This window comes from Bombus affinis, chromosome 9 (genome assembly GCF_024516045.1).
Source record: "Bombus affinis isolate iyBomAffi1 chromosome 9, iyBomAffi1.2, whole genome shotgun sequence".
Lineage (NCBI taxonomy): Eukaryota > Metazoa > Arthropoda > Insecta > Hymenoptera > Apidae > Bombus > Bombus affinis.
In genome coordinates this window covers 491,556-516,325 of record NC_066352.1, presented here as the reverse complement: position 1 = coordinate 516,325, position 24,770 = coordinate 491,556, and the positions used below count along the sequence as shown (strand labels likewise).

Here is a 24,770-nt window from a genome sequence, read left to right as displayed (position 1 = left end):
GTAGGTATATACTATATACTCACACGATACGGATGACTTGGTGACTTTACCTATGAGAAAACATTTTTATTCTTTGAGTCGTGGGAGAACAAGTTACGTTAAGATGGCTCAAGAGCCAGGTCACGAGTGGATGAAACCCTTTCGAAAATTAATAAATCTTGAGATTAGCTATATTAAGTGAGAATCGTGATAATAAATTTGTCGTTCATATATACAGTTTCTCGACCGGTACAACTGTTATGAATAATAGTAGAATTACGGATAGGAAATTTGTTAATTGTTATCAAGATTATTTATGAAATGATATACATATTTAATGAAGCAAGTGCGCCGTTTTGTTTATAGGTACAGTGGCCTCGGAGAAATTGATTCAAGTTCAGCGTTTTTAAATCGTGCCTACTTCGTATACAAAATATGGATGCTGATAGCTATGTACATCTTCGCAATCACTCTGTTCCTGGATATTTATGTAAACCGAGACAACTTACCGATCAGCACCGACAATGGCTGTATTTTTGCAGGAATTTTCGTTGTTATATATAAGGCGATGAATTTGCAATTTCGTCAAAAAAGAATAACCAGGCTATTGGACGAAGCGTTAAAATGTACCGACGATCTCTGCGAATTTTCCGGTGAGTAAAAACAATTTAAAATCAGACACATTTGATGAAAACCGCGCAATCTAATTAGCGCATAATATGCCATAAATTATGCTATGTTTTATGACATAACTGTAAGAGTTTTTATTTGAGTATCTTCGGATTCGACGCAAACCTCTCAATCTCATTTGCATACAAGACAATGATGGGGAAAAATGTAAAGTTTTGTTTTTATACATAAAATTTGGAGTTAGAAATCAGATTAAACAAAAAAATTGTTTGGCTGATTCTATAGCTAATATTGGATATTTATACATAATAATTAACATTTGCCATAAACATTACTACATGAAATGATTGATGACGTTTGCTTTAAACAATTATTCGGGCAATATTTCATGAAGTGACATCGATATGTTCTGTGACATAGTTCAATGCACTTCATACTTTACCATTTCACTCCATTGACGTGGTAGACAACGCGAACTGTCTCTTGTGGAGAGGGTATGCCTCTTGTTAGGTGAAAACAAGAGCATAGACGGAGAGACGTATCTTGGATACTAAAATGACGCAGCGAATGACGTCCGCTGAGATCATTAATTCAGGTCTATTTGATCACTTTTTCACGGCCCATTCTGCCAATCTTTTTCACGACGTTTTTCCGTCAAGCATTCTCTACCAGGGACTTATTCAGAATTACTCGGCACATTTCACGTTGTCGTGTCTTGCACATTTGCCTTTTGCAATATGCAACATTTCAACTAGACTCGTTCGCTTGTTTCTATAGCGACATTCTTTCGTACGCTAGCAAACTAAAACTAAGAAACATCAGCACCGAGTTATCTACAGGTCTTCTCTAGTTAATTAACTATACGATATTCTTTATAGAAGTCGAATATATCAAGGAAATTATCGGAAAGTATCAAGTACAAAGCAAAATGATATTTTATGGGTTTACCGCGTTAGGATCTATATTAGGAACCGCTCTGTTATTTTTCTCACCGATGGAGGACGGTTTGTTGATCAGAGCAAAGTATCCTTTCAATACTACGATATCACCTTGGCACGAGATAAGTTTGGCTATAGAAACGTGCGCTGTTTTCGGCGGTTTATTGGGAATAATTGGAATAGACAGTTTTGTAGTTATGATCTGCACCTTGCTTACTGTATTATTCGATATGTTGAATGTAAATTTTGAAAATTGTGGGATCGAAACGAAGGAGCATGTAAGAAAATGATATTTGATCCTTACCATATATACGTGTCTTACTATGTCTTTCATATTCGGGCCAATTAGAACATAACATAACGAACAAATATAAAGTTTTACTTTATACTATTCGCTATATGTGTAACATATTTAAGCAGATTATTTGTCAAAAATTGTATAATAATTTTAATTTAGAATATACGAAGACGTCATGCGATTCGTTTGAAATTTGTTTAAGAACTATTAACTGAAAAACCCATTGAATATGAAAGATCCACATTTACACTTTAAGAGTACCATAAACACGTTTAAAGTGCGAGTTAATTTTCATTTATAACGTGTCAAATCTTCATTGTATCGTGAACTTGTCTTTACAGACGGTTGAGATTTATGACGAACGCATTCACGCGAATATTCGTTTCAATAGAAAGAAACTGAACAATAGATTTCTCTACCGGTATAAGACGTGCTTTCAATTTTATCAGCGGTTAGTGTGTATGACCAACGATTACAACAAACTTTTCAGCTTGAGTATGTTCATTCAGATGCTTTCGAGTACTTCGATTATTTGCCTGAGTGGTTTCCAGGCTGTCGTGGTAAGACATGATGGTCGAATGTACTGATCAGATCGTGATAGATTTGCATCGTTCGTACAGGTCGGAGGGCAAAGCTCAGACGTCATGAAGTTCGGGATTTATCTGAGCGCAGCCATATCTCAGCTCTTGTACATCTGTTGGATTGGAAACGAGCTGAACTATGCGGTAAGGGTTAATTACATGCATCGATTAACACGTTCCGTATCGTGCATAACGCTTACTTAGAAAGCAAGACTTTTTTTTAGAAAATTTCATGTAAACAGATAAAAGATAAAAAAATTACTTAAACTTTCATCTGTAAAAGTTCGACAAATAAGAATTCGAACAATATAAATTTCAGTAATTTGAAATATTTTTACCAATATGAAATTGTTGTTCACTCGATGTTATTCGTTTACTCGAAAGAAATGAAATAGAAAGTATCGCAACACGATACGTGTTAAGTGGAATTTTCTAAAAATGACGAATTTTAAATATCGATAAATTATCGTTTAGACTTGGACGCTTGACAGAAGCCAGTGGCTCTCAGGCTGGAATAACGAACGTTTAACCAATATCGTGAAAATGTTCACGTTGTCCACGATGTTCACCAGACGATCGATAACTTTAAAAGCCAGTGTATTTTACGTGTTGTCTCTGGAAACTTTTATCACGGTACGTAGACGTCGACAAAGTTACGATAATACACCTTTGTATTACAATACCAGTGTTTTCTTCAGCATTCTTATTGCAGATCATAAGAAGATCTTATTCAATTTATACTTTATTGAACAACATGCAAGTAACGGATCATTAACTTTGTAATTCTATGTTTACCACAATCTGTATGGCGATTTTTTAAACAATAAGCTTACGGATATAAAGACGAGGTATGTATCATATTGTGCGATCTTGCTTGGATAAAAACAATATACGAGACTGACCTGATACGTCGGTGTACCTGTGTGGTTAAAAAGCAAGAATAGATATCCTATTTTTGGAAATTTCATAATCGTTAAAGTTCTTGGCAACCTGTTCTCTCGTCACGCTTACGGCGATCCCCTGTAGCTTCAGGCCAGCAACCTTGCAAATTATGGTCGACGGAACTCTCCTCTCGCACACCGCGAATTTACCGATTCGTTCTATTTGTGCTCGGTAACATGCGTTCAATGATAATCGGGAACAGCTGCAATTTTCACTTTGTTAGCCGGAAATATTTTTGCACATTCGCTTTTGCCACGGATACATAAACATCCGCAATCTAATTATTATTTCCTTAAGTTCTTCTGTCTGTATAGCGTATCTCACCAAGCTCGCTATCAAAAAGCCTCCTTGCCTCATACCGTTATTCAATTTATCTGCCAACGCATCCTGCGATTAACAGCTTCCAGAGAACCTATGCTTAGTTGCTCAATCGCCACTCAAAGGTGCATCTAGAAGGTGCTCGCGAATTATCGATAATTACATTCATTGTCAATCATTTATAGCTAATACAAGCGTCGAAATTCCAAGTATTGTCACGTACGATCGAACCCTGCTCATCTGTCGACTCCAATCAAACGAAAATACGTTTGCCTGGTGTAAATTGGCCAGCGATCGTCGCGCGACTAATTTATGATTAAGTATAGATGCTACCATGCGTCTATGAAGTACCGTGTAAATCGTTTACGCGTGGTCGTTAACGTCTGACGCTGTTATTTGGCCTAAAGACGGTAAAAATTCGACGTTAATCAAATAGCGAACCCTTTTTATTGCCTCGTGCCTGTCGTTAACTGACTGGATCCCTTGAAATACGAGAACGCTCGTGTCGTACGGTGTACGCGGTGCGTTTCTACACTCAATCTCTGGCTCCTCATCTGACCGATGACTATCTGCCTTGATTTATAGTGCTCTACCTGCTTCGTACAGGGAGTTCCATGTAACTAGACCGGTATAAATATTTCAGTTATTCTCGTTGACGAAAAGACGTGTTCAAGGAAGAAAGAATCTCGTTTCTTGAAAGACAATTTTTTTTATAATATATATAGGTAACAGCTGTGCGTTTTGAAGTATCGGATGTACTTGTTATAAACGAGGTAGTATGTGTAGCGCGGTGTACTTATGCTCTTAGCTATTATCTAATTGCTTTTCACGGATACGAACGACGAAATGAAATAGCGTTTTTAATATTAGAATTACCAACAACTAGAGTATAGAACTCGTACCAATGAAATCGAAATGAAATAGAAGAAATCACTCGGAGCCTGAAAGACCATTGTGAGTCTATAAAATCTCCACGATCAATTACAGATTAATTGCACTTGGACTTTTAATTCTAGTGAAATACTTTTTAATAAGAAATTCATCCTCCCAAGGTAGGAGTTCTATTTGCATGTTCTTTTTAATTAAAAATGGGTTAAAGTAATAAATCGTATTAGACGAAAGATAGTAAATTCACGGCAGCAGAATCTCTATTCATCTGCACAGAAGTATCATCCATTCATTGAGTTTTATAACAATAGTATCCAGATTTCGTAACAGCTGCTCATAGATAATCCTCCTCTTGTTCACAAAAGAGAACCTTTTTTTTACGAGCAATTCCAAATCAATTTCATCAAGGAGCGAAAGGTAGCGACATTTACATCCAATCAAACTAGTTTCGCGACCAGACGCCAGTAATCGAAAAATAATTAGGTATACAATCGTCTAAACTCGAACCAGCCAAGCGTAATTTGTGCGTTACCTTGTCGTGTGCTGCAAGGTAGCAGCATCACCTAAGAAGGAAAAGAAGAAACGATGTCGTTGTTCTGGCAGCCATTCCATTGGCACTTGCTTCCTAGACAGATGGTCGCTTTACCACATGTTACCTAACTGTAGACCTGCTTTAAGTACCATTTCTGCCGTTGGTATCGTGCGTTTCTTCGCCAGAGCCTTGAACTACGCTTTGTTGCCGTCGCGATTTCTTGCGTTCCTGTTTCTTTTCCTGGAGGAAATGTACTAATCATCCGCGTTCACGTTGTTCGTGACGTTTCTTGCCATTTTCACGCGACCATGTACACTTCTGTTGCATTATATGTTTCGCTTGTTTCCGTTTTACCGTCTTTCTAAAACCGTGTCAATGAATTCCTCGAAAATGGCAGAGAACGTTAGACGAATAGAAAAATTCTGTCAGTTCCTGTACCTATTTATCTACCAATAGATAGAACTTTCGCACCTATTCAATACCAATTGAAAATTGTTCGTCTGTAACGTTGATCTTATCTTCGATATTAACGTGTTCACATTACACGAAACATTAATGCCTGTTGAAAATTTTTAAAATAGAAATATTCCTCGTTGTATCATTCAAAAGAGACAGATATTTTGTAAAAACATTTTATTACATCTTTGCATTTATATTACAAATTAATTAAGTTAATAAATATCACTTTTTGTTTGAATTTGAAATTTTATAGAAACGTTTATTTTTCTTTGGGCGGGAAAGTTGAATTTTCCTACGACGATCTTCTCTGATTATTATCTGAAAGAGGAAACAATGTTTTCTATAATTTATCGTACTTGATACTCGTTACTATAGATACTCGTTTTCCGCACGTATTTCGCGATAAAAGGAAACGCCATATAGAATAAAAGGATTAAGCGCGTAAAAGGATTTAACGTATTACCTAATAAATGTTGGTCTAACGTCAGTTTATCGGGATGACTCGTAATAACGATGGTATACGACGAATCAAAACTCGATGATTTCAGCGTCAAAAATAAAGGTTTCTGCGTGTGGTCCCAGCGAAACGATCTCCTCCGACTTATCTCGCACAACTTGCTCCGCTACGAGCATGAATTCATCGCTGAAATTTTCATACGGCGCCGGGTCCTTTCATCTGATCCCCTGAAAAAACGTTCTGGCCACATCGCCTGACCCGTAGGTTAAACGCATCCTTCTTCGTCTCCTGGCCGAACTCCTGCTCTTCCTCTTGCAGGAAGCCGAGAGTCTCCAGAAACTGGAGTAGCGATTCGTTATCGAAATTCCTGTTTGCGCGTCTTCAGCGAGAATTCTTCGTTTGTCAGCCTATCTCTTGGCCAAATTTATGGCATTCTCCACGTAAGGCACGCATTAGCGACTGGTGAGAATTTGTATCCAATTACAGAGGAACGATTCCTGTTCTAAGCGATACTTTACGACGATTGAAACATCAAACTGGTCTGTATTAACTGGTCCTTTCACTGCTGTATTCTTCAAGCTATAAACGTTCTCTACGTATAGATCTAGGTAGACCACTTTCTCGAATTCTGCGTATATTTCGTTTTTTCAATTCCGAATAGAAATTGAAGGAAACTAAAATCGAGGCAAAATTTTCTATAACGAGTGTACTTTCTAATCAAATAGTCGAATTGTGCTACTTATCCGAGAGTGAGAGCTGAGAACGATTTGAAATTTGATAAGCGACATTAGGCACATTTGCCCTATTTTTTATTTCATGTAAGAGGAACGACACTCTGCTATACATACGATTTTGACATTATTGCGTCTGATGGTGAGAGATATGGAACGGTTAAAGCAACAGTAACATTCACGTAGGCAAAAATTTCTCATGACATGGCCAGATTATGCCGGCCAGATATATAGGCAAAGTGAGTGGAGAGGGAACAATCCAATTTCTCATGACAAGATAAAAATTTAATGGGCTATGAGGACAAGCAAGCAACGAGGATTAATTGGGCCGATGTAATGAATTTTTAGGGCAATGGATCGGCTCAGATCGCTGTCTCATGTTTGAAATTTAATCGAGGAAATTAATAAGCTACAAGTTCTCTGTGGGTGTTCCAGAGGAACGGTGGGTGGATAGTGTGACGACATCGATCAATCATCGATCGATCGATTGTACGATGTGTGGTCGTTTGGTAAATTACGAAAAGTTGGTTAGAATAGGCCACCTACGGAACTAGAGAATGAAACTAAAAATAAGAAGTGCATCAGGATCGGCTGGGAAGTGGCGCGGGATGAAAATTGCGAACACCATCAGTCTATTTATAAAGAAGCCTGTGCACTGACAAATTATTATATCGCACGTATCCACGGAAAGAAGCGTGCTCACTGACCATGCACCGTAAACCGTCTTGATCGTTTCAGGTTATTCTAAGGCAAAATGAAAACGTTTTGTATTCAACTAACAGTAAAGAAGGAAAAAATAAAAGAAAAAGAACGTAGGATATTTTAGACGTCTTCTTCTGAAGGTAGAATACTTTAGCACGCATAAGCGAAGTTTGAACGTAAAAGTGTAACGTAAAAACCGTGAATAAATTAATTTATTCAAACACAACCAGAGATTGTTGCACACTGCGCCAGTTTACAACAGCGAAATTTTGAGATGTACCTGCACCTGATCGTTATTTACTGTAAATTACGCGAATAATTTACGAGATTATTGGCGGTATCACGCAACCGAGATCTGTCATACGATACAGTTTATCGAGCCTTCGCCAAACACCATAGGCCTCCGTATTATCAGTCGGAAGTGTCGCGCCACGCTCGTCGCGAAGATTTGATCGAAAATCTTGTGTTCATTAAAATTCCAAAGATACGCGCTGCAAGAAGCGCGTTATATTCGATGTATCGACCAGTCGCGTGTTCTTGTTCGACGAATCATAATGAATATTCGAGTGTAAGCTTCATGATCCGCAGGGTCGCGATTATCGCTGTTACGCCGCAAGAGTGTTCGATGAAGGGTATACCAGAGGAAAAAATGGCAACGATTACCCTTTAATTAGCTTTCGGGTGGTCAGGCCAATATTCGCGGGCTGGCATCTGCATAGCCGGTTAAACGAATAAAAACGGCATCTTTGATTGTGCGGCGGATGCTCGCCTTGATCTTACCGTGTAATCTCTTGCAGCAACCTATCACGGCTCTATGGTGTCTCCCTGACCCTTAAATTTCCGTATCTTAGATTACGATACAATATGGGAAGTTTTGCCGATGCAGAACATCATGTTTCGAAAATTGATTTGCAGATACGTGTCAGAAACGTAGTACATGTACGATTTTTTGTTTAAAGTGACCTTAAACTTTTGGACGATACCCCGTTAGAACCTGTAAGTACGCTATCCATTTAATTAAATCTATCAGAATTAATTTATGTGAATTGGAGAGCTGAGGCGCTAGCGAAATACTTCCACTTGATCTACAAAAATGTACGAATATACATATATATGTTGGTTTAAATTGAAATAAATCAGTCAATCGATTATAATTATTATCCCGTGTACTCCATTCGTATCGATTACCGAAGCGTCGGTGGTAATTAATTTATGTTTCAGTGAAAGATGACAATTTCTCAAAGTTATGTAGTAAGATAAATTTTTGCCAAGATAGAGCTCCTTTCCAATTGCGAACGTTTATCATTGAAAATGGTGAAAGCATATTACCAGTTATGGTTGGATCTTCATACTGTTGGAAATGATATTCACGGTAACGCTTAAAGCACTCCATCTTATTCCGAGGATGCAAATAATCTTGGTTGAAACATCGAGAGACGTAAATTTTGACCGCCTAAGTTTCTCAACTGACGGGCAACCAAAGGCCGGCCCAGACGACGTAACCGACCATTAAAAATTTATCATCGTCGATACTTTATTGGGTTCTTTTCTTCACTGGGCCAGGTGAAATTATAGTAGTTATGCACGTACTTCAAGTTTTTTATGCGGCCTTCGTCATCTCACGAATGGCTACTTGTTGAAATGTTTCGTCCAAACCGTGGCATAAAATATCAATTAATATGCTGCCTTTATCTTATCTCCCGTGCCAGTCTTGTACTCTCCCATTTTTTTCTTCTATTTTGTTTTTTATTTTTTATCTTCTAGGTGACCGGAATAACATTCTACCGAATAGCACAGCGGTGAAGAATTTAATTTGTTGATTTACTTCTTGATCTTCCTCGATATATCTACGTCGTATTCTCTTAATTAATCAATTAGATTGCCTTATTATAATTAATAGTCGTCTTAATATACTATTTACACCGTTTACAACATCAGACTCTCTTTAATTTGCTGTATAAATCGAAATATAAAATGCTAATAACATTTCAATTTGATAATTTCGTCGACGTCGAAAATAATATTTTCACGTTGCCATATAGCCCACTTACGATCGTCGACGATTTTGCGGAATTCGTTTTGTAGCGGCAACTCGAATGAGTTGAATGTAAAACGATGTTTCACATAGTTTGTCCATGGCTATGATTCCCATTATGATAGCCTTTAATAATCCGCAAACTAGAAACTACGAACTGGCTGTCTGCTCGAGTAGGCACGTGCTCGTCCGTAAACGACACGACTGATCGTGAAAAGCGTCGCAGAGCAATGTTCTCCACCACACGACAAACGTCCCCGTTTTCAGCCTTCTTTCTAATACGCATCGTTAAACAAACTGTCTTTCCGTGGAAGATTCTGGCCGCTAGCCAATAGTCCCCAATGAAGCCAATTGCTTCTTTTCCTTTAGCTTCATAATCATTCCGATGTTCGCTCGAAGTTTTGTCATTTTTAACATTTTAATATACATACATACTTTTCGTAGAAAATAAGAAACACGTTGATCGATATGTAATAAAATATGCAGTCTCGCTTTGAAAAAGATTTAGAGGTCGAAAAAACGTGTACGAAGAAAAAATATCACGAATGTTCATTGGCCTGACACAGTTCTTTGCATCGACAAAAATAACTGAGATATTAACAGAAGCAAGATAAATTCGACTAACAGACAACATTTATAACCAAAGATATTAAACGACGTTCTATGTTAATATATATGTGTTTGTGTGTGTGTATGTATTATACGTATTATATGTATTTTATATATATAATATAGTATATAGTACATTAATCAACGACAAGGCGTGCAATATTGCATCGTAAAAGTAAAAATCTGTCGGAACTTGTCAATTTTACCAACATCTGTCTGCGTTACAGGAATATTAAACAACAGTTGTGTTCTAAGAGTAATTCTGTCGTTGGTAGAGACTGAACAATTTGTTTTAAACGAGCATAATAATATATCTGCGGGATGTCTTGTACTTTCCTCGCGCGAATCGGTGTTAAGTGAGATACGTCATGTTCTAGATGAAGTACGCTTAATATCTCGCTAGCGTTTCTTTCACGATCGGCATTTCACAATACTCGGAAAAAATCGCATAGTTAGCAAAGAAACGTTCTTGGACGAGGCGTTCAAGTGTCAACTGGTAGAGGTCGTCTCGTATCTTTAATGGAACGACAATTGCGACTGCAACACCGAGCGCAAGTCGCATCCGTTAGACGCGCGCCAGAGAAACGGAAGTAAAAATACGAGAACAGAGACGTCACGGTTGATAGCCTTGGTACGCTTGAAATTTATTAACGATGGAAAGTTACCGGAGATCTGGTAACAGTTATCCGATCGACGAACATCATTCTGCACGTCGACATCGCGTGTTGACTGCTCCTGTGACAAGTGTTTGATAGATAATTTTTCACGAATTCTCTCGGACCTTAGGTTATATCTGTCAGAGGCAGCATGAATAGTACACACGGTAACTGTTAAGTGTAAGTTTTGAACGATGGTAGTGTCATACGATGGTGGACAAGTATAAGCAGCTTTAAAACTTGGTATTCGATGCTGTAAAAACACCAAACGTTTCGAAGGAAGAATTATTTTGGAATCGTTTAATAGCAAAAAGAATATCTTTTTCTTTGGTGGAAAACCAAAAACATTGTTGAGTTTCACACATCGTCTTAACTTTTATTTTTGCTCTATAGCATTCCTTCATAGTTTTTATTTTATTCCTCCGTTCTTTTTAATTTGACACAAAAAGTTTTGATGTCGGTGCGTTGCCGCACGCATGTGGTTTCACCTGCTGCACCATTTGCAAGGTGAATATGTAAATAGGAAATGCAGCAACGCGTTTTATCGAAAAAAAAACGAAAGGACGGCGTTGCACGTCTGTCGTCAGTAGCGCTTGAGAAAACACGAGACGTCGATGTATATTAACAATGTAATAAGAATATTATAGAAATTTCGTATTAGCGAAACTACCAGGAAGCGACATTAGCCCACACGACACGACCGCTGCAAAACAAAGTTTAACCAAAATAGCCTGTAATCGGTGAGCGCGAATCACGAGCTAACTTCACAGTACTATTCATGTAAAAATGAATAGTCTACTTTGCCATATACAGAATGAACTATTGTAGAGAGACGGTAGCCACGTGCGACTTAATGCAAGAACTCTCTTTCGAAGCAGGAACGACCGCCAGTCGCGTTTCTCCGTCGGAGACGACGACATCGGCATCGAGTCGTAGATCAATGGCAAATCATAAACGCACGTAGTTTCTTCGTGAAAAAGAATCGATAAAAATGAAACGAGGACGATATTACGATGGTCACCGAAACAGGTGAACCGTTTCAAGAGAAGAAGCAAAGAATAGAAAGGGAAGAAAGTGGCGACAAAGACCAAGAAACGATAAATGAACGAAAGAAAATAAAGTATAGGTTGGCAAGAGAGAAGAAAGCGAGAGGAAGAAAGAGTATTTGCTACTGGCGCGATAAATAGATAGCCGAAGGAGGAAGCGAGGCGAGAATTTTTAGTCGCAGCGATGGGAACTCGATCCTATCGTGAACAAATCTACGTTTCACGAGTATTCAATGATTTTCATGACTGAACGACAAAGTCTAGGAAGAAGGAAGGAGTGTGCTCGCATCAGAATCAACGACTCGTTGCAGATCCCGAGGATTTGCAACAGGATCAAAGACAATAGGGTGCAAAAGCAACGCTAGACTCGAAATTTCCGTGATTCCAGTCCATCACTGGTTGGCGCCATCTAGCAAGGCGAGCGACCGAAAGAGAAAGAAATTCTCCGAGGGATCGCGACGCAGGATCTAAAGAGGGACGAGGGATCACGAGGGAAAGACAGAGCAGCGGCGGTGGAAAGGAGACGGAGTAAGATCGTCGTAGCTCCGCTTGCGCTCTCAGGCACAAACTACTCGACCACCAGCCAGCACGGATCCGAAACCCTATCTTGCGTTGTCTCTTGGTTACTCGCTTCGTAGAATACGTTCAGCTTGCGCCCCAGGAACGACGCGGCAACCCTGAATCGCGTTTCGATTCCTTGCCTGCGTCTCTTCTCGCCAGAAGAAGAGACATCCAACGCGACATCAGACTCTGAAAAACGCTCGAACAAACATTAAATCGGCTCTCTGCGCTTGACCGTCTCTGGAGAACAGACCACCTGTTCTTATCGTTGTTGTTTCTAACGTTTGTACGGCTTCCTTCTTGTAGCCCTATGCACGATAATGAACATAAATGAGCAGACTTCGGCTTGCAAAAGCTATCTGTACGTTGTGACTTTATCAAAGGTTCGTTCGAGTAACGATCTTCTAAACAGAATTCTTGCAAATAGCAAGTGATTCGTGTTGATTGGAACATGTGGGGTTAGCCTGTGCGAGACGAGCTTTCGTAGGATTCCCCTGTCGAGAGGGAAAAGTGATACTCGAGGAGAGTCAGCGATGTTTAGAAGTTGTTAGAGACTGCTTGATAAAATCCATTCTTCGCATAGAAGGAACATGGACGATTGCGATAAATTGTGGTGAATATTGTGGAAGAAGAGAACAGTAGGAAGACCGTACGGAAGGAAGCAGCAAGATCGCAAGATGAAGCAGATTCTGTGGATGGCGTGATACAAATACACCTCGGCTGCTAGCAAAACTTCGTGCACGTGCTGCGAGGATCATCGATCATCAGTCTTCGTTGAACACTGTGACCGATGGGATTCACCGCATGGCACGTTGAATCCAGTTGATATTTAACAGGTGAGTTTATCTTTTAATCGTGTTTTTTACAGTTTAGAATAATCTGAAATCGTATTTCGTACGACTAAAAAATGAAGGGAATCGTATTAGTCGTGGTCGAAAAAGATAGCACAAGATTGGGCCACATGGCAAAGTATTAATGAAACTGAATAAATTTCAGTTATATCCATATGCCCAAATTAAACACCTGTTGTAGCATTTGATTTGTCAAGATAATAATCGAAGAAAATCTGTCAAACCGTTATTTTTAACATATTAGTGTCTGTATCGATTAAGATTTATCATCATCTAGGCTACTAAAACTCATACAACCGATTATTCTTCTCTAATCAGCGCTCGTTCATTAATCGTCTGTTAAAAATTTGTTGTTGAACGTCTTCCTTCGTCGCACCACCTAGTCAGATAAGCCATTATATTTTTGGTCACAGCAACGACAATCGTTTGACCAACTTACGCAGAATAATTTAATAGAAACAGTCTCGACGAGCTACTGCCAAATATTTCCACTTATTACTTACTAACGTTTTCTTAATTGAGTACGAGATTTACGATGTTTTCACTTACTTTGCGAATTCGTAAAATCTTTGAAAACAGAGCTGAACAATTTGGATATCGACTGTGAATGAAATTAATGCGAGGTACGTGATATATACGCGTATGATTACAAATAGCTGCTGTAATACCATCGCATAGAAAATAAACATACGTAATATACGAATAATAAATATGTACAATTAGAGGAAAAGTAAAATTTTTGACGTCTCGAATTTTGCAATTTCTTCGATGAATATCTACGTTCGTAATTGATAATTTATATTCGTTAATGGAGCATTCGGTTTTAGTTAGATACACGAATTACTTAACAATTTTCGATTCCGGGATCTCAGACCTTTTTAATGCGTTATCCTTGTACCAAGTCAACCAATTGACTTTACAATTTCTTGTTTCATGTTTATTTTAATGTTTCTAACGACCCGAAACGTGTCGAAGGTTGGAACAAAGTTAGAGGGAATTAGCACCGTTATTTCTCCTTCTTCAATCGTAATCACGATTGCGACGTTGGCCATCAAATCTCTTGATTTTCACTTAATTAACGAGACGGATCGTAAAATTGCTGGACGAATCGAAAGAAAACCGCGTTCGAGAATCGAAGGGAGCAAAGATACGATCTCCTCCTTGACGGCGTACAGAAACGACCTTGCAAGGCCACATAGAAGCCGCCTCGACACACACACCCGCTTTATACTCGTAAAATAAGACCATAGAGACTTCGTGAACGTGCTAGAAACCGGCAGCGGGTCTCACCTAGGGAGCAAGCTTCCCCTTCATCTGTTAGACGAGTTTTGCCACGTTCATTCAGCTTCGCCACGCCTCGATGCTCCAGTTTCCGTGATCGTCCGTTTTCTTTCGTTTCCTCTCGCGAACGATTATCAAAACAGGTCGATCACTATGCATAATTGATCCAAGATCCATCATTGTTTCAGAAACGTCGAGTTTATGGTATTGGTAATATTCAAAGCGCTCCTTCAAATCTTTTAAATAAATATTAAAATTTATTATAATTTTATACAAAATACACGATGAAGCATGGAATTCGTATTAATCATAAAGCGAAATTCCACTTCAGCAGGTTCTTTTTATTTCAGAGATTATTCAAATGAAACGGATATCATTGACTGTTTTATTATAAAATTCAATATTAAACAGATAAGTAAAAATGTTACTATTTAGAGCTATTACGAGTAATAAGTATCGGTATCAATACGCAATAATTATATTAATTGAATTGGTTTTAGCCAAGGCGATCGAGTCAAAGCTGGCACACTTCTACCTTCATGAAATATCTTTTTCATTTTATGTTTCGTTTTCTCTTTGCACGATAAAGAGGTAGAAAGCAAAGAAAACGACGTTTTCAAGAACGAGCAAGTTTGCAGCGTTCTGGTTTGGCGAGAATTTGGATTAAGTCGATTACGAGATCGCTAAACCATTAATTAACAATGCTTCAATACCTTTCATCATGGACGATACTTGGCAATTTTGACGTTCTCCGGGTCACGGATCGTAAGAGAGTCAATTACGACGATCGATGATCAATGGCGATTAATCAATCGGCCCAGGCTCGCGCTGTAATCAAACATCGTTTACGTCGTTTCAGCGCCACAGAGAATAATTTTAATTATCAAGCGGTGAACAGGTGGCCGTGCAGTAAAACGTTTCGCGACAGTAATCGTCTCGGCATATCGTTAACGTTCGCGATAGAACACTATCGGCTTTTACAACTTTGTAATTTCGCTTGCTTATAAATGCTCATGATCGGGAAAACCATCCAATGACTTGCCTTGTGTCTTGGCCACGTTTACACAATAATCGAACATACTGCGAACATATTACGCGGAAGTTCAAAGCGAATTATTCGACCATTTGTTACCATAGCGGGATACGGAAGCCTGATTTTTACGATTTTCGCGCTCGTCATCTTTTCCATCTGTCAAAGCTGACTACCAGCAGCGATCGAACTGTTGTACCTACAGTTATAATTTGTGATTTCAGCAAGTATCCCTCAACGTTGCCCGATGTTCGTGTTAATGATCTATTCAAGGTCTGGAAGAACATTTCGTAACATTTATCTAGCCTCTGCGTGCGATATTATATGTAAAGTTAATGGAAGCTTATCTTCGCTCTTAAGTCTTCGTATTTTCTTTCCCTTTACGCCGTCATCGTAGAGACCAATCAACCACCACTCTTTTATACCATCTCGCGTATTACACGATGTAAGAAATTGGTTTCTGAAATGATATAACTGACACCTAGCGCACTGGTCATCCATTACGGATGAAAACGTGCAATCAGACGGGCCCGGAGCGCGATCCTAAAAGATACCAATCCGAAGTAGTGGTCGATTTCGATTGGGCTGCAATTACGATGATTACGCTGCGATCGAAGGTCTCGTAATAGGTCGAAAGTGATTCGAATGCCGGCGCAAGGGATATGGAATTTCGACGGTGTATCGGTAATTCTTCTGATCCGCTATTCTACGAGTTCTATTCATTGCATGGTTAATTTCTGCGCAAATCTCTTGTTATTTAGACAGTGTGCGTGTGTTTCAATCGCACGGTTAAGTGTTGTCTTAGCTGTTCGATGAACGATTACGAGAGAGACTTCAGCGAGATTTCAGATTCGAAACTGATTTCCTACGTGATGTACCGGATTGAAAAGCTAAATACCAGGAAATATTGCTGGACAATCGCGAACGCGAACATGTTAACCGATTGTGGCAAATAGAAATCGTTATGCCATTGTGAGGTAACGTAGTAACATTGCCGAATACCTTTCTAGCGCGCTGGAAATCGCAATACAGGCCTCGTTACAAGGTCTCGATGAAATTTACGCGATGCAAGAATCGTGGACGTTCGATTTACAATCGACTATTGCAGTACTGTGTAACAATCTTAGTTGCCAACGAGTGAAAATATAAGCGAGTGTTACAAGCGTTCTAAGTGAGTATGAAGCTACTTGTAATATTTTACTTTAATTTTATTCTCACTTGTGAAATAGCGAATAGATAGTTTAGATTTATAGATCGATCAAACTGTCCGGATTAATGGCGAATATACAATAACTACTAAAACTATACGATCTAATACCACATTTGTTGGAATTACTTGTTAAGCATAGGATTACTCGACACTGTAAAATTTTCTTCCTTCATTTGTGAAAAAATTTTCGATAAATTTTATACACAGATTTATGACTTACGGTCGCGTATAGAGTAGAGACGAAGACGCCACTTGGCCAACAATTCAGGTTTCCTTCGCCTCTCATTTGCTACTGCTGCAGCCATCTTCCTCCTTTTTATGTAATTTATTTTTCTGCTTGTTAACTATTTATTAAGCAGACTCTTTTAAAAGATTTATCGTATTTAACGGTTCGTTTCGTTTTTACTTCTCTTCCGCTTCTTTTTATTTCCTTTTTTGGCACGTGTTGTTGGCACTTCTGTTTTCTGTTAAAAAAAAGATAATAAAAATATATATACTTCTTATTCAGTGGTCGATTTCCTATTCATTTTTGGAAGTAGCTTTCTGTTTTTTCATGTCTCTCGAATATCATTAATCACAGGTGTGCGTTCGACTCTAAGAGATTTACAGGCGAGGAGCGAAAAATCCGGCATCCGTGCGTTAAATCTCGACTGTGCTTTCGTCCACTTCGCCTTGTGTACGCCCACTTCGATCACTCGCTTGTAATTCGTTTAGTTACACCTTGTTACGTGCAAGCGAAACACGATAATATCGCACTTAATTACAGCCGCCTATGGCGATACCGCACTTTGTGATAACAAGAAAGTTATAAGAGACGCGTAAAAATATAGACGCAAAGTAAAGATATCTTTTATAGGCAAATTGCATATCCTTACGTAAAATGGTAGCGATACTTGTTGCTCCATTAACCAAACATCGTAACCAAAACAGTTCCAGTAAAAAAGGAGAAAAAAGGAAGCGCGGATGGATGGCTACAATTATCTTTAATGGCGGAAGGATCGATGTTCATAACTTTACGATTATGTAAATTATATACGACCGTTCACGTAACATTCTTGTTAATTTTTCTTTTCACCCGATTATCTGCGAGATTATTAAGAGATTATTCGCGGAGCAGCGCTAGCTTGCAGAAATTGCATGGCGAAGTGAAAAGTTTGGTACAAAGAACGAGGAAGCGAACAACGGGAGGAAATTTAGTAATCGAACGGCTCTATCTTACGCCGAAAGATACACAAGATGAGGACGATAGCGAGTATATAAAACACTTTCACTCGAATAGAGAGTGTTATAATATCCTCGTTAAGAGAATAGCATAATTACAAGCGTGTTCTAATTATAACACGTTCGACAAACACTCGTCACAGTTTAAACGTGTTTCAAAAGTAAAAGCATATTGAACGTCTCGTTGCATTCGTCTTGTTCTTCTCATCCTATTTCCCATACTCGACCAGGTCAGTGGTTTTTTCTACTTTTAAAAGACGATCAACAAAATAATTTGAATATCAATCACTGGGAAGCCAAATTGATCAACTTAATGCCCTGAAAATTTCTTTGGTATCAGTATACGTGATTGATGTTGCATTTTTTAGAAACTAAACAAGCAACTCTAGCGCTGAAAGAAGTTGATCGGTTTGACTTTTGTGTGACTCGTATCACTCATAAATCATTTGAAGCGTAAATCTGTTCTTTTTTCGTTACGAAATTACACGTTACGTATCTGAAATCGCTGCGCGATTATTACTCTCATTTGCTCGATAATGAACACCCGTAGAACACGTGTCTCATTAAGGTTTTCAATTACCTTCTGACGTTCACCTGAAACCAGGAGTACCGCTATCAACGAATACAATAAAATGTCTCACGATTTTCTCTAATCTGTCATCAATTCCGATGAGAAAGAGAATTCTGCTAGGAAAGGCCAGTGGACCGATTACAGCTGGCAGCCTTGACGTTTCATTAATATCACGATCGTTGAACATTCATCATGAAGCAACGATTCTTCCTTCTATTGCTGATATTCCTGTTTCTCAAAAATACTCGAAAAATCAATGATTCGTTTATTTTGTCGATCTTTCTATGATAAATCAATCCAGCAAATGACTCGTCGTAAATCGATAGAACTTTCAGAAACAGACGTACGTGATTTGATAAAAAATTGTTGATAACGTATATACATAGGTAAGGATAATGCGTATGAAATTTTTGATTAATTTAATAGTTGCTGGTACGTCGAGATTCCGAGAATAAACGCGATTCTACTGCCCACGAGTTCATTTGCGTGCCTCGAATCATAGATCTCGACAATGTAATAGGTTGCGATATATTACTCGCTGACACTCGCGCACAACCAAACGGAATAATCGCGTGATTTAAGGATTCCCCTGTATTCATTAAACCACGATCTTGTTACTGAGGTTCTCTCGTGAACGAACTTTGTTACGAATAAATGACTCATCGTAGATAGATGCGTCAAGTAGAAATGCGAATTTCTCTCGCAAAAGTTCTTGTATCGTTAAGAACATCCATTTTATGAATTAATTCATTGATGGATTTTTTCAGCACATGAGCGATGAGACGTTGGATAGAAAATATCGATTGACGTCCCCGTTGATTAATTATTCAAAAGAAAAGGAAATTGAATCGCGCACGAATAGGCTGATCAAGCAATAATACGATGTAACGATCGGTACTGTCGCTATAAACCTCATCTTTTTACGCAAGCTGATTTTTATCGTATCATATTATCGAGAAATATGTTTTGGAAAATTATTGAATTTAACTTTAGATATTTTCAAATCGTGAATATGTAAAATATACTTCGAACGAAAGCCTAATTTAATTTCGACTTCTGATCTTATCTCAGACAACCATATACAGTTAGCTTCTACTTAGTAAAAATAATAATTATAGCTGGAACTACCAATTTTTTATATTTATTTTTATTGTGTTTATTTTTCAAATATCATTTCATCTAAGATATCTAAAAATATGGAATGTAGAGTTAACAAATTCAAACGCGGATCAAGAGAGTTTAATGTCAAAGAACAGGTTCTATCTGTCGCCGTGATCAGTTAAACGCGTTTCAGTCTCGTACATACAGTGTGCAATGTGTAAAAAGTCTTCTCGAACTGCCTTAACTGGAGTAACAGGTTGCAGGTGTAAACCTTAACCACGACACTTGTATCCTACAGGATAAGGAATTCAAGTGTAACGCAAACTTGACTTGCAAACTCATGACGTACTCGCTTATCGGTCTGTTTAATCTTCATTCACTTACTGCATATTAATATGATATCTTAATTGATACCGTTATCTCTTCGGACGTGTCAGAAAAAATACTTTTTTTGGCATTTTAATGAACGAGAAACCTGCTCTCCAAACTCGTCCCTTATTTCATTTACCAAATCACGAACTGTTTTTATTTAAATCGTTCTTGATGTAACTACAATATATTTTTCATATGATAATTCACTGGTGTTTCAGCGTGTGAAAATTTACTTGACGACCAACGGCTCGCGAAGGTATTTGAATATTTCAAAAATTATCGATAATGTAAACCTTTCGTAAATATACTACTATATAGTACTGTAATTTATAAAATTCATTTATAGAAATTTACTTCTTGTTGCTTGCAGGAAAAAGAGTCTATTAGCTCGGGAAATTTGTGACTTATGATTTATAAAATTTCGCTAAGACTACGGATAGCCTAATTGCAATGAAGTTAGCGTGACTGTCATTCTCTACGTCCAATTTGCTCGAAGAAAAATTGAGATCTCTTCAGTTTTCAACGGCCTATTCCATGAAAGGTACATAATATATTCCACAAAGTACACGCGAACAAGCTTCTTCCGCGTTATGATCACCGCGATACGCTTTTGCCGCTGTTTTCTTATTACACGCTCACCAACGCTTCTTTTTCTGATCCACACTGTTTCCTTCTGGCCAAGATAGAACCCTCCTTCCGATCTTCTACCGTTCCCTCGGCAAACCCTTTCGTTTTCTAATTAACAATACACGTTCGTGCATCCCGGCTATAATAATGCATAAATTTACATAAAGAACTTTGACTGAAACGGAAAGTTCCCCGCGCTTCTCCTACACCTTCCAACATTTAATCTCGCCGATAGAATTCTTTAGTGTTCCAACGATCTTAATCGTAAATTTTTGCAAAGGCGCTGTCTGAGTACGGAGTAACGCGGCACATACTAAGAAAGATGGTGTTTGCTCAGATGAATTTCATTTTCACTAGCACAGAATCCGCTTTCGAAAGAAGGAACAAACGAAGCTACATGGTATTTTGTTTCTTTGCTTTTAAATACGCCACGTAACTTGTGCAAACAGCGTATACGAATAAATACTTGTATAGATATAATCCAACGAGAAACAAGTTCTTATTCGTACGTTTTACAAGAAATACAAGCCTTCAAGAACGAACTGTTGCAATTCTTTGCAATCTCTCTCAAAAATTACAGTTTTTTTCATATGACCATTCCGGCGGTTCTAACGTTAAAAGTGTTTACATCTCGCTTTCGATCGCTTCTACGGTTTAGTTCTCAGCCGATGATACGATTCTCAGAAGGTTAGGATTTCGCATAATTTCTATACAAATCTGCTCGATATTCGTCTGGTTGGCTCGTTGGCCGGTAGCCGGCCGTTCCAGAACGCTAGCAAAATTCCACCGCACTTGGAATCGATTCGCGTGATATCCTTCATGGCATCCGTTAACCGATCCCCATGTATATCCTTGTAAAAACATTCTTTTCGTTCGCACGGCGATGGAAGAGGGCTGAAAGAGGGCGTGGAATGGAGAATAGCGCGATAGATCGGCGTTCACGTCACGCCGCGATGATCAATACGAACGTTTCTGTATGTGGCTGGTTTCCTCCGTGCGTTTCACGCATACCAAAAGGTTACGTAATTGCTATGTGCTGTTATTATAGCTGGTTATTAAATTACGAATATTCCAAATTTCCATCTTCTTGGTATACTTGAGAGGTATGAACGAACAACTATCGTAGCGAAGTGTATTAATTCGTAAGACGTTGTACAGATACGTTTTAATGGTTTAAGGCCACAGATAGAATATATGGTGAGTCTCATTTCCTTTCTTTTGTTGAAGAACAATTTAATGATTCACGATATGGCGAAGCAAGTGTACATGCGGACATTCTCAATGATGTCGCTATTAATTCGTTGGTACGCGTTCGATGAATAGGGAAAGGATATGTCCATAGAGCTGGAACTAATTGAGCGAAGTTACTGTGGTTTACATTGCGATATCAAAAGTGAGAAGAAGCGAAAGGGAAAGAGGAAAGAACTCGATCGTTGGAAAGTAAAATGCGGCGAACACTCGTTAAATAAAATGATGCGGAAACCTCTGATCTAGAATGTAACAGAATCTTAATTGCCGCTTTAATAAGAGCAACCAAATATAAGAATAGAAACACGTATTTATGTTTTAATGGAAGAAACGCGATAAAGGAAACGTCATGGTTCGCGTGAGAAGAATATAAATGTTAATTAATTGGTCGTTGTTACGACGTCTAGATGAATTTAACCACGATTGGATAACTTTTATAGGAAGAGGTGATCCTGGATAGCCGCCAAGTCTGGCACAGACATCCACGTTGTCTGCAATTCGTAACGACAAATAAATCAGCCTGCGCGGCCGACGTTAATTGAAAAAGAAGAGAAAAACGTCAAATGACAACGAGGTGTAGCCACGATCGTACTCACTTCTCGGAAAGTCAATGGCGTGAAATACAAAAGAAACGATGCGTCCTTTCAACGAAACGCTTGAAGAACTGCCGATGCACACGCGATCCGTATGCTAGCTCACGTACAGGCAGAAATATGATTGATAATAAACGACTACTCTTTTTATCAAACACACGCGAGTCGTTGTATGATTTATACGGATCGTTTTATTTTTTATAAATTTCCTTCGTCTTAATCGTGTACATACGCATACGTAAGAACTATTATTTAATGCAAAGGATAAGCTGAAGCAAAATAAATCTTCTTCTATTTGAGTTGATACGAAAGCAACGATCAGATGAACTTTCGCCCATAAATGTCGAGATTAGACATTTTTTGAATTGTAGGAAAAAGATCGTTTACCACTTGTTGATAAAAGAAATTGCTTTTTTTTCGTATTTAAAGTTACAACAGTTATTTACAAATAATGTAGATATTATCTACTAGATAAGTATTTCTCGACGCAAAACGTAGGCTATTACGAAGAAACATCGTAACCTGTCTGACAGTTGGTTATGTACTAATCGAATGATTATCCTCACTTAACTATTAAAAAACTATGGATATGAATAAGTTAATATTCGGTAACAGTTACTCTTTGAGTAGCGTGAAAAAAAAGCAAAGAGAGGAAATAGAGATAATCACGAGGAGTCACGAAACATTAAATACACCTTTTACAGGAAGCGTGTTGTATTATATGAATAAAAGTAAATACTATAATTACATTCACGTCCTCTGTATTAAGAATCTATTTCTTCAATTATACAAATAGCTGGATAACGCTTGAATGGACCAAAAGAAAGAAGAAATAAGAGAAAAAGCAGAGGCTGAACGGAAGGCACACGCTAGTTCTTGCACATAAATTGGACAGGGCTGTTTTTTACTTTGCGGAATGCGATGTGCGCCAACGGCGTTGTAGTGGAGCTATCTATAGGGAATTGCAAGTCCGCCAAGAAAAAACCGCTGCTTTACGATACACGTCTCTTCGAAAACGCGTTGTCTTTGGGAAATCCTCTAATTATCATGAATTACGGTACTCGACTTGCCTCGGGCTCGTGCTATCTATTCGTGCCTTTCGATCGATTGACTGATTTACGCTGCTGTTAACATCCATTATCTAAGAAAGCATTATTACTTTGGTAATTTTCACCAGAAACCTTTTTCCTGCTCGCCAGTCGAATCTTATGATCTTCACGATCGCCTATCTCTTCCCAGTATGAAGATAGTTCCACTATAGCTGCAGCAATAGACGTTTCAATGTTGTTTTCCAACTATGTAACTAGCTTCTTAGAGACGTGAAAATTCGAATACTTCAAACTCTTCGATATAAAATTTTGAATATTTGAATAAATATTTAACGATTTTCAATCCTGATAAATCTCGAGCTTCGGGCGTTTTATAGAAACTTTGAAGATTAAACGAAACTCAGGATTGCAAATTTACTGAAACTTTCGATGGTGTTTTAAGTATCGAGCCTTGTTGTTTCAAGTAATTTAGAACTGAAATTAACGATTTTCAAGCGATTACGTCACGGGGTAACAAGATCGTGTCACTCATTCGCTGACAATTTTCGTTACACCACGAAGTTCCATCGTGTCTAACGAAACAAACTATTAGATTGTTTCGCAAAAAAAAAAAAAGAAAGCTGAATTATTAATCAAACATCGTAAAACGAGACTACGGGTGCTCGGTGTAAAGCTCGTAGAAGGGACAAAATTATTTCGCGAATTATAATTCGATTTCGTTAACGTGCCGAACAGTAGCTCGGATCGGTGCAGCGTAAGAAAAATCGCGGCCGAGCGTTTTCGTAAATCGCTTTAACAAGGGCCTGACGCGAATACCAGAGTTCTCGCTCGTGCCCAATTAATCGCGATTGGGGGAACAGGTTCCCTCGCGCGTTTCAGCCTCGCGTTCGTACTTCCGCCGAGTTTCTTGGCCCCCTGAATAATGTATACGCGTCTAATAACAGACGCGTTAAATTACGTCATAACATTATCGTGAGATGTGAGCTCGAAAAGAACACGGTAGCTTATGTAGAAATTTTTCGTAGGAACTATGTGTTCTTTCGAATTAATAAGCGGATACGATGATTTAGGTGGTAATGATAACGGAGTAACTCGACAAATATTAAGTTGTCTGTAAAGTTTCTTTCGTTTTATGAGGAAATAATAGACGCACAACGTTTTTTGTTTTGTATTATTTTGTCGAATCACGTACGATTCATTTTGTTCTGTTGAGATAAACACCGCGACATTTTACAGACTTGGTTTGACGTTTGT

General features: G+C 38.4%; 2 protein-coding genes across 3 annotated transcripts in view; both read left to right on the top strand.

The window, feature by feature from the left end:
- Nucleotides 1-42: 42 nt before the first annotated feature.
- LOC126920163 (odorant receptor Or1-like) lies at nucleotides 43-24,770 on the top strand. Of its 2 annotated transcripts, none has more exons than XM_050730156.1 (9): nucleotides 43-177; nucleotides 346-632; nucleotides 1,488-1,825; nucleotides 2,187-2,405; nucleotides 2,466-2,570; nucleotides 2,901-3,059; nucleotides 3,139-18,185; nucleotides 20,218-20,255; nucleotides 20,370-24,770. In XM_050730156.1, exons 1-7 carry the CDS (start codon nucleotides 53-55, stop codon nucleotides 3,199-3,201), a joined length of 1,296 nt encoding a protein of 431 aa, XP_050586113.1. In that variant the 5' UTR covers nucleotides 43-52; the 3' UTR covers nucleotides 3,202-18,185; nucleotides 20,218-20,255; nucleotides 20,370-24,770. The 2 variants fall into 2 exon arrangements, with proteins under 2 accessions (XP_050586113.1, XP_050586114.1); XM_050730157.1 differs by having other exon boundaries at nucleotides 43-228.
- The window catches only part of LOC126920141 (uncharacterized), a 65,626-nt gene continuing 53,914 nt past the window's right edge, over nucleotides 13,059-24,770 (top strand). The window contains exon 1 of the mRNA XM_050730120.1: nucleotides 13,059-13,198. The gene's annotated coding sequence lies outside the window, so the exon portion shown is untranslated. The remainder of the gene's footprint in view (nucleotides 13,199-24,770) is intronic.